Source organism: Podarcis cretensis (assembly GCF_951804945.1).
Source record: "Podarcis cretensis genome assembly, chromosome: 16".
NCBI classification, from domain to species: Eukaryota; Metazoa; Chordata; class Lepidosauria; order Squamata; family Lacertidae; genus Podarcis; species Podarcis cretensis.
Genome location: NC_137186.1, coordinates 18,234,732 through 18,245,372, shown reverse-complemented (window position 1 = coordinate 18,245,372; position 10,641 = coordinate 18,234,732). Strand labels below are relative to the sequence as shown.

The 10,641-nt window shown below is 46.3% G+C and overlaps 1 protein-coding gene across 1 annotated transcript; it reads left to right on the top strand.

Annotated features, from left to right (window-relative positions):
* The first annotated feature begins 206 nt into the window (after positions 1 to 206).
* Positions 207 to 10,618, top strand: LGALS12 (galectin 12). Its single transcript, XM_079957052.1, has 9 exons — positions 207 to 414; positions 1,865 to 1,953; positions 3,051 to 3,261; positions 3,368 to 3,487; positions 4,769 to 4,807; positions 5,991 to 6,017; positions 6,119 to 6,207; positions 7,347 to 7,509; positions 10,003 to 10,618. Exons 1-9 carry the CDS (start codon positions 349 to 351, stop codon positions 10,195 to 10,197), a joined length of 999 nt encoding a protein of 332 aa, XP_079813178.1. The 5' UTR covers positions 207 to 348; the 3' UTR covers positions 10,198 to 10,618.
* The last annotated feature ends 23 nt before the right edge of the window (positions 10,619 to 10,641 follow it).

The following is a 10,641-nucleotide window of genomic DNA, read 5'->3' as shown; positions in this document are numbered from 1 at the left end:
CAAAGCTGCCTGCCTGAGATAAGCCGTTCCTCAAACAGGCAATAGAAGGGGTGTTATCCTATCATCTTATCTAGGTCAGGAAAGGCCTCGCTTTCCGTGGGTCACTGAGCCTTTTGAAAGCCAGGTGGTGGTAACACTCTCTCTCTCTCTCTCTCTCTCTCTCTCTCTCTCTCTCTCTCTCTCTCTCTCTCTCTGTTTAGGAAGCTGATTGGATAATCTCACTTTCTTTGGAAAGGTTTTTTTAAACTCAGCTGGGTGACTCATATCATGTGATCCCTGCAAGTTTTAAACTTGCAAAGTGGTGCAACAACTGTAAGGGAAATTAAGGAGAGAACATTGACAGCTGACATGCCTTCCATGGATCTTTCACCTAAACCAGAAGATTATATCTTGCAGGGTCCTGTTTTCAATCCAGTGAGTGATCATTTTTATTTTCTGCCTGACCTGATGAGTTGTATACTGTTGGTGGGAAATACCCTAATTTCATAATCAAGTATGATTCTAAGGAAGGGGAGGGAGGGAGGGAGGGAGAGAAGGATGGAGAAATAGTCTGCCATGCTACCTTTCTAGGTTTTAGTGGACAGCCTGGAAATATGATTTTTTTTAAATAAAAAAAAGTTAACCAAACACCTGTTTGCTTCTGAGTAAGCTGTGGGCGGCCCATGCAGCCAGCTGAGATTAAGGCTGCCAAATGTCTGGTTTAAAAAAAGAACCAGGATCTGCAGAAATTTACAAGCAGGACAAACTGCACTTGGCCACAGGTCAGAAAACTGTGTTGTTCATTATGTTACGTAAAGCTGATTTTAAATAAAGAACAGCTGAAGGGCCCAGCTCAAAAGGAGTGGCTTTTTAAATGGTAGGCTTGCCATTCCATTTTGTTTTTCGACTAGCCTTCCTCATGTGCTTCCAGCTGATGCTGAAACTCTATCCCCCCCCCGCCCCCATCCATGCTGAAGCAATAAATTAATTGCATGACTGATTTGTCAGCCCAGAGAGCATCACCCCAGGCTCTGTGTTCTCCTGGCACCTAGAGAGGTCCAACTGCAGACACCCCCCACCAAGCCTGGTCTTCGTCTGCAGCCTCCCAGCTCTGCAAAGTGATATTGCTTGTGCCCTGCAGATGTTTTGGACTACAAATCCCATCAGCCCCTGCATCATATGGCTCTGCCGGCTGGGTCTGATGGGAGTTGTAATCTAAAACATCTGGTAAAAAGGTAAAGGACCCTTGACAATTAAGTTCAGTTGCAAACAACTCTGGGGCTGAAGTGCTCATCTCACTTTACTGGCCGAGGGAGCCGACGTTTGTCCACAGACAGTTTTTCCGGGTCATATGGCCAGCATGACTAAGCCGCTTCTGGCGAAACCAGAACAGCGCACGGAAACGCCATTTACCTTCCCGCCGGAGTGGTACCTATTTATCTACTTGCACTTTGACATGCTTTCGAACTGCTAGGTTGGTAGAAGGCAACAAAGCCGTCAAAGGCATCCCTTGGTCTCCTAATTGTTCTCCCTTTGCATTTGACTTGGGGCGGGGGAGGATTCCAGCGTCAAGAAACTCACCCATCTATTTCCTGACCTAGCAGAGGAGGGCAGCATTGGAACTCAGGATCTTGGTAGCCTTCAGGAGTGAATGGAGGACAAGCATTAGCTGGGATATGGTGTCTTGCTGCCATCTGACCAGCAGGCTCTGGATTCCAAAATCCGCAACCCCATCGCGGTTGGTTCACTCTTGGGGCATTTCTGGAGCATGTGCAGAGTGCCGGCTGAACCAAGCACCTCTGTAGCACTGGGCAGGAAGGGCATCTCGTTTGCTCAGCCAAGCCTTTAATGCTTGACTCTGTGTGCGTCTGCGTCCATTTTTCAGATCGTTCCTTACATCACCTCCATCTTTGGCAGCTTGGCCCCTGGGAAAATGGTTTCCATCCAGGGAGCAACCCCAATGGAAGCGGAAAGGTAAAAATAAAATAAAAATCACATTGTTTAAAGAGAGGAGGACTGAGAGCTTTTGTCTTTCCAGTGTGTTAATCTTTCCGGAGGAAGGAGAAAGGAAAAGGGGAGAGGAAGGAGGCTTTCCTGCTGAATCACGCCAAGGATAATGCCAAGGTTGCAGCTTCGATCCCCGTATTGGACAACTGCATATTCCTGCATTGCACAGGGTTGGTCTAGATGATCCTTAGGGTCCCTTTCAGCTATACAGTTTGATAATTCTATTATTCTGCTTCTAGCAGAAGTCATTTCCAAGAAACCACGTGGGGCACAAAAATGAGGGCAGCCCCCAGTCATTTGTCCCCACCAGAACTGGTATTTGAAAGCAGACTGCCTCTGAACATGGAAGTTCTCTGTCCTCAGAGCCATGGATAAACTTCTATCGTCCTCGTTTTAAGTTAACGTCTGATCATTTTTAGTGCTCTGTTTAATTTGTGTTTTAATCTCGTGTGTGCTTATTTTGCACAGTATTTTCTGTTGTAAGTTGACTTATTTTGGCATAAAGTGATGGGGGGAAATGAATGAATAGCAGTGAGCACCTCTTGCAGCAGTGAATTCTGTAAATTAGCTCTGTGAAGAAGTCCGTTCATTTTTCTGTCTAGTACCTGCTGCTACCCACAGTTTTGGCCATAAAGGTCTTAATCAGCACAGGTCATTCTGGCTCCCTTAACCACCTTCTGTCCAAACCTCAGACTCCTCCAAATAAATCAGTTGGTAAACTCAAAACAGTATTTTGCCAGCTCCATATGAAATTTAAGAATAGTTGCAGGGTGCTAAACAACAGGTGCTAAAAACATATTTAACACAATTCCAGTACAGATGCAAACTGACTAAGAAAGATCTTGGAAGAGGAGAGTCTTCAGTAGGTTCTGCAAAGACAATTGATTATTTAATACAAGTCGATTTATTTGTAATAACCTTGACTCTGCTTTATGTTCTGTGATCTATATTTCACTGAATGAAACAGGTTTTTTTGTTTGATGTCCTCCATTTAAAAAATAATAATGAAAGGATTTCACTTCTTTAAATTATTCTTCCTGCTTTCCCCCCCACTCTTGATTCAGGTTTCAGGTTGACTTCCAGGCCGGCTCCAGCTTGGCACCACGGGCTGATATTGGCCTCCACTTCAACCCCCGGTTCCGTTCGCGTCCCTACACAATCTGCAACTCTCTAAGCAACGGCCTCTGGATGGAGGAGGTGAAATTCCCCCACCTGCCCTTGAAAAGTGGCGACTCTTTCCTACTGCTGTTTCTCTTTGAACAAGATCACGTGAAGGTGAGGAGGTTCACAGAAGAGACGCCTGGCTGCTGGTCCAGGCAAAAGGCCCATCTAGTTCACAATCTTGTTTTCACAAACTAGACTTTGTGTTTCTCCTCCTCAGGTGAGCGTAAATGGACAGCACTATCTCCAATACATGTTCAGCTTGCCACTGGACCGAATGAACACGCTGAGAATATCTGGCGATGTCATCCTGAGAGCGATAGCCTTTTTCCCTAAAAATGTACGGCAATGTATTGAGCACTTTTTGAATCTCTGTTTAAAATATACATATTGGGAGGGGGGGCGGTATGAGGGAAACATCATCAGCTGAGGTTAATAATGAAAGTATTTCCTCAATCCAGACTCATATAAATTAATATGAGTGCATATATCCAAATAGGTATCCAAATAGGACTGCCTAGAAAGGGCAGTGAGATGATAGAATCTTAAGAGTTGGAAGGGACCCAGTGGTCATCTAGTCCAACCCCCAGCAAGGCAGGACCACTGAGGCATAGGGTGTTTATACTTCCACATATTTCATATTTTGTTAAGAGTCAGGGCAGTTCAGCCAATATGTATGCAAGTTTTAATGCCTAAGAAGTTCATAAAATTAGGATCCAGAGTGGGGTTTTCCCCTCCCTCCCTGATATAAGAACTCCGTTTTTTGCCAACTAAGGTGATTAGCAGTAGATTCAATAAGTATTTCTTGATGCAAATGATATAGATTTAAAAAAAAAATAGAACTTTCCTGAGGAGAAAATTTAGAAGGAAAGCGAATGTGACAAAGGAAGCAAACTACATCATGGGAGAGGCCTACTTCCCAAAGTGTTCATCCCACCTTTGACCTGTAGGTGGAGCTGTCACCCAACCAGAAAGCCCTGTGGTGCCAATGGTGGCTCACTCACTGCCACAAGTTGTGGGGATGTGGCTTCTAGCTGGGATAGCTGTAAAAAGAATGGGAAAACTCAAGGACGATGTGGCCTGCCACGTGGCTAGTAAATGGAACCACAGGCAGTGTATTTCTGATTTGTGCTGGCTGGGGAGAGTTAAACACTGGGGAAGGGGCTTTGGGTTCCTGCAGGCATTTGGTTGGCCACTGTCAAAATAGGATGTTGGAGATCAACAACAGCCTCCCCCAACTGGACACCCTCCAGATGTTTGGGACTAGAAAATGGCTAGGGCTTAGGGGAGTTGTAGTCCCAAATATGTGGAGAACCTTAGTTGGAGGAGGCTGCTGTGTGTTATCTTTGGGGCAATAAATAAACCAGACCCACATCCCACTGAGGCTTCCCAGCCCCATTCCTGCAAAAAAAATAAAAAAATCCAGGTTTATGCAAAGCTTCAAACACTTGCATTTTGAATTATGCAAGGGGAGTGGTTTGCAGAAGATGCTAAGGGAAGCCATGGGGCTGGGAGAGTGCCCTGGGTATTCCTCACATTGGAAGCTCCTGGTGTCAGATTTACGACCCGTTGTTGATCCGTGCTGTGTCTTGTTCTGTCCTCTCTCTCTTCTTGTGTGCAGCCTTTTGATATCTACAGAACAGAATACCCTGTTGCCCCAGTAAGTACCGTATATATTTATTTATTGAATTTACATTCCTCTTTGCTCCCCACAAAGCCCACGGCGACAAGCAGAGGTAGTATTTTAAACAATAATCTCCCTCTTGGATTACTGCAATGTGCTCTACATGGGGCTACCTTTGAAGGTGACTCAGAAGCTACAACTAATCCAGAATGTGGCAGCTAGACTGGTGACTGGGAGTGGCCACCAAGACCATATAATACCAGTCCTGAAAGATCTACATTGGCTCCCAGTACGTTTCTGAACACAATTCAAAGTGTTAGTGCTGACCTTTAAAGCCCTAAACAGCCTCAGCCCAGTATACCTGAAGGAGTGTCTCCACCCCCATTGTTCAGCCCGGACACTGAGGTCCAGCTCCAAGGGCCTTCTGGTGGTTCCCTCCCTGCGAGAAGTGAGGTTACAGGAAACCAGGCAGAAGGCCTTCTTGGTAGTGGCTCCCGCCCTGTGGAATGCCCTCTCATCAGATGTCAAGGAAATAAACAACTATCTCACTTTTAGAAACAGGTAGGTAGCCATGTTGGTCTGACGTAGTTGAAACAAAATTAAAAAATTTCTTCCAGTAGCACCTTAGAGACCAAGTTAGTTATTGGTATGAGCTTTCGTGTGCATGGGCAGCATTCCGTCTAATCAAGCAGTGCGTAAGTTTGTGTGTGAAAGCTCATACCAATAACTAACAGTTGGTCTCTAAGGTGCTACTGTGAGGAATTTTTTAATTTTGTTTTGACTTTTAGAAGACATCTGAAGGCAGCCCTGTATAGGGAAGCTTTTAATGTTTGATGTTTTATTGTGTTTTTATATTTTGCTGGAAGAGAGTAGCTGGGGCAACCAGTCAGATGGGCAGCATGCAGTCTAATCAAGCAGTGCATAAGTCTGTGTGTGAAATAAATAGTAAATAAACATTGGGGAAGCATTACAGAACAGCTCATAAAGGGGGAATGTGTGGGTGGTCCTGCGCAAACCCACTAATAATGCACTATTATGACATCTGTGACATGTTGCAGAAGATATCCCCACCCCACTAAAAATAACATCTTCAAAAGTCCCAGTCTCCCTCTCTCACCTCCTGCCCAATTCCAGTCCCATTTTCAAGCCAGTGCATAGGAGTCTTATCTTGATTTCTCTCTCCCCCCCCGCCCCCCGCTTTCTTTATTTCTTTCCACAGCATCTGTTCAAGAGCAGAGCCGTTTTGGTGAGTCTAAATACACCCGTTGCCTTTATTTTTTCCAGTGGCTTGGTGGGGTAGCTTCTCCAGCAGCTAACTTGCTCCTTGCTCTTTCTCTCCCTTTTCAGGATGTCCCCCTTTCCCATCTGCTCCCTGAGAGCCTCAGGCCGAGAGACACAATGACAGTGAGAGGCTTGGTGCGTCAGGACCCCAAAGAGTAAGTAGAACACACACACACACCCACTATCCACCCCCCTTTGCACTTGCTGCCCACTCTTTTGTGGTAGATCTTACAGTCAGGGCTTGGCAAACAGGGAGAAAAATAAATGCAAAACTCTATTCTGTATGATGTAGAAATATAAGGAGCTGCTTTATAAGTCAGACCACTGGTCCAGCTAGCTCTGTATTACTGTGTGTGATACAATTTACTACCCACTCTCCACCCTAAGGTGGAATTGTTTCCCTTCTTTCCTTTCCTTTTTCCTTATTTCCTTGTTCCCCCACTTCTCTTTTCTTCTCTTTCCTTCCCCCCACCTTTCCTTCTCTTTCTTTTCTTTTCTGTGGTGTCCTTTATCTCATATACCCGTCTTGGTTATTACTGTTATTACTATTGGTTTTGTTTTAATGCACCTCTCTCCATTGGTTTGCTCTGTGTGTGTGTGTGTGTGTGTTGCATTTTGCATTTACAGTTGTACCTTGGTTTTCAAATGCCTTGGAAGTCGAATGTTTTGGTTCCTGAACAATCGAAAACTGGAAGTGATTGTTCCGGTTTTCAAAGGTTCTTTGGAACCCGAACGTCCTACATGACTTTTGCAGCTTCCGATTGGCTGCAGGAGCTTTCTACAGCCAATCAGAAGCTGCGCCTTGGTTTCCGAACATTTTGGAAGTTGAACGGACTTCCTGAATGGATTCCATTTGACTTCCGAGGTACCACTGTATTGCTCGTGTGGTTTCTCATGGACGGCATAAGGGTGTTTGAGTGTGTGGTCACATCTGAGGAAAAGTGATGTCTTCCTCCCATTTGCTTTCAACCTTTTGTTGTTGGGGCAACCCCTCCTCCCCCCTCACAAAAAAGCAATGACGAGACAGCACTAAGATGTCTGAACTACATGACAATGACAAAGAAGGCTATCTGAGCTTTATTTAATTAAGAAAACAGATTAAAAAATGGAACAAATGCTTGAGTCCTAGAACTTTGGTTCCACCTTGGAGACCATCCCAAGGAATCCAGAACAATTCAAGAATCCCGAGATAAATTTGGATGCGGAGGACGACAGCTTTGAAAGGCCCCCTTCCCTTGCAGCCTGTTTCCCAAATTACCTTTATTAACAGATTCAGCCTTGGTGACTCTTCCAGGTTCTGCATCAGCTTGAAGAAGGACCCTTCCCACATCTCCTTCAGCTTCCGCATTTGCTTCATGGACCAGACAGTGTCATGGCGCTCATTTTCGGACAGAGGCCAGGAGTCTGGGGGGACAGTGGCCGAGGGCTTCCCCTTCCACCCCCAGCGATACTTTGAGGTAAGAAAAGACGTTGACCGTCTTAAGTTCCAGTTTCCCAGGAAACCTCAGACAGGCCTGGTTCACGTGATATACTGAGAGATATGCTCAGGGAGGCAGTGGTGGCGTCATGGTTAGAGTTGTGGTTAGACTAGGAAATGGGAGACCAGAGTACTATTCCCCACTCAGCCACAAAGCTCACTGGGTGTGACTTTGAGGGCCAGTCACTCCCTCTCAGCCTGGCCTGCCTCACAGGGTTGTGGTCTGTTGAGCATAACATGGGAGCGGGGAGGAGAACCATGTAGGCAAACCTTGAGCTCCTTGGAGGGAAGGTGGGATATAAATGTAATGAAGTAAATAATAAAATAAGCCAGGGATTACCAATGTGGCCCTGGTGGGTGTTTTGGTACCCTTTCTCTGGTGCTCACAGAGCCCCCATCCTCACAGCCCTCTTTGCCATGGGGGGGGGGGCGAGGATAATTGTCTTTTTCATCCTTGAAATACACATATATTCTAGTACACCCTAGAATAGCAAGTTCATTCACCACTAGCCCTCCCTTTTGCCCCTCCTCACTCCCTCCGCAAGGGTTGCCAAGTCAGGTGCACGCAGGGAAGGAGCCGAGAAGTTTATGAGCTACATTGCTAAAGAGTTCTATTTCTAGTTACAGTGGTGCCCCGCAAGACGAATACCTTGCAAGACGAAAAACCCGCTAGACGAAAGGGTTTTCCATTTTTCGAGGCGCTTTGCAAGACGAATTTCTCTATGGGCTTGCTTTGCAAGACGAAAACGTCTTGCGAGTCTTGCGAGTCTTGCGATTTTTTTTTGCTCCCCCCCCCTTTTTCTAAGCCGCTAAGCCGCTAATAGCCGCTAAGACGCTAATAGCCGCTAAGACGCTAATAGCGCTAAGCCGCTAAGCCGCTAATAGGGTTGCTTCGCAAGACAAAAAAAACGCAAGACGAAGAGACTCGTGGAACGGATTCTTTTCGTCTTGCGAGGCACCACTGTACGCAGACAGAAAATAAACATGCATGCTCTCTCTGTGAAAACAGAGAGCAACTGAAACAAAGGAACAGGAAACCAGTAACATCACATCCGTCTCCTGCCTTCCCTGAGACTTCCAACAGTCTGGAATGCCTCTGGAATGCAAAACAGAGTCTTGTGAGCACTGCACAGTGGCATAAACAGAAACCAACATCCCAGACCCTGAGATTTCAGGGCCCAGACCTGAGATCTAGGGACAGCCCCTGGTGACGTCATGGGGGGGGGGGCTCTGCTGATTCGTCCTCTGTGCTCCTTCCCACCCCTGAGCCCTGGAGATGGAAGTTAACTGGGAGAGGGGAGGAGGGCAGACCTTCCCCCTCCCCAAGTGTCTATGCTATAGTTTTCTCTGCATGCACAAACCCTTATTTATTAACATGATTGTCCCTTAGGCCTGTCTGAATAGGAGTCACAGAATTGTATACAGTTGGAAAGGGACCCCTTGGGTCATCTAGTCCAACCCCCTGCAATGCAGCACAAACTGTCCCTGGGTGGGCTCAAACCACAAACCTTCTGCTTAACTGCCAGGTGCACCGATCCATTGCACCACAGGAGAGAAAGGTCTTAGCCTGTCTATGGGAGGATAACAAAGAAAGAGCCATTCTAGCTTCTCTTGAGAGGCAATCCCGGAATCTGGGAGCAGCCACAGAAAAGGCTCATTCTCAGGTCCCCACTAACCATGACTCTGATGTTGGTGGGACTGAGAGGATGTGCTCAACCAAGGATGTTAGCACTTGTTGGGGAGGTACAGCCTTTCAGGCTGCCTGGACTCCAAACAAAAACATGTGGACACATGAGAGCACCCACCCTATAATAATGCTTGGGAGAAAAGTTGGACTTTGTGGCACCAGCCCCCTGGAATGCCCTTCCTTAGATGTGATACAACACTAAGAGCCCATGCTCAAGTTTCAGTATGCTTTGCTCCGGGGACAGAACGTAAGAAGAGATTGTTGCATTAGGCCAATGGGGTTGGATAAGGTTGACTTATTAGAGCGTTTTCTTCTGTAGAGAAAATGTCCTTTCACTCGCTCATAGGGTATTGCGAGTCGTGTAGGGATGTGCCTTTCCTTTTTGATTTTGGTGGCTCTTGTTTATGATGGTCAAGCCAGACCTTTTGAGGTCACTTTTCCTTTTTAGGCGCTCAACCACTGCCACAATGTCCTTTCGTCTATCAGGTTAAAATGAGCAGATAACAGCAAAGGTTGCTAGGTCCATAGTAGGGGCAATCAGAATAAGGGCCACTAACTGAATGCTGATTCAGGACTTTAAATTGTGCTCTTATATCAAATATCCTTTTCTGTGTATACTGTAATGTTTTACTGTTGCTATGGCCATTGGCTAATGCGAATAAAGTTTTATCTGTCTATTCGGCCAATGGCCAATCTCGTCCAGCACCCTCTTCCGACAGGCAGCCCCAGCCAACCATTTGTGGTCATTGGACACGCCTTCCTTGCTAATGCCTTTTTCTCCCCCAGCTGCTCTTCCTCTGCCAAGAAGACCACCTGCAGCTGGCCCTGAATGGGACCCCCCTTGGTCCTCAGTGCATCCCTCACCCCGCCACTGACGCCATCACGGAGCTGGCTGTGGAGGGAGACGTTGTACTTTACAGCACCCAGGTTCGGTCTTCTCTTCCGAATTGCAGCGCAGCTGCTTTGAAGATCCAAAGATAAGAACTGACAAAGACAAGCAAACCCATGGACCCTTCCTGGCATGGATTGCTTCAGAAGAAGCGCATGTCTGAATGCTCCGCACGCATAAAAGCTCCCCCACCCAGCCTATAGCATTGCAGAGATGCTGAGTCTCCATTCCATCTCCCTTCTGCTAGCTTTCCATGGGCGGGAAGTTTTTGGTGTCAGGGGAGCCATTTCTTTTCACGGTCTTCTCACACAGACCCACCCACTCACTCGCCATCTGCCTTATGAAGTAGCAGGAAGACCATATTTTCTCTTTCTGCGCTGAATGTTGGTTTCCTTGGAGGAACTGCAGAACTTGAAGCTGTTGCTCTCCCCTTCAGGAGAAAATATATGCTGTGACCATACATCACCCTGCTGTTTTAAATCTCTATAAGCATTAATAAAAGCACATAGTGTATAGCATGATTTTTTTTATATATA

Bases quoted from the DNA above. Each gene is read 5' to 3' on its own strand.
- LGALS12 (XM_079957052.1), top strand. From the start codon at position 349: ATGCCTTCCATGGATCTTTCACCTAAACCAGAAGATTATATCTTGCAG. The intron at 6,208-7,346 runs GTAAGTAGAACA...TGACTCTTCCAG, and splicing joins GTGCGTCAGGACCCCAAAGA to GTTCTGCATCAGCTTGAAGA. The intron at 7,510-10,002 runs GTAAGAAAAGAC...TTTCTCCCCCAG, and splicing joins ACCCCCAGCGATACTTTGAG to CTGCTCTTCCTCTGCCAAGA.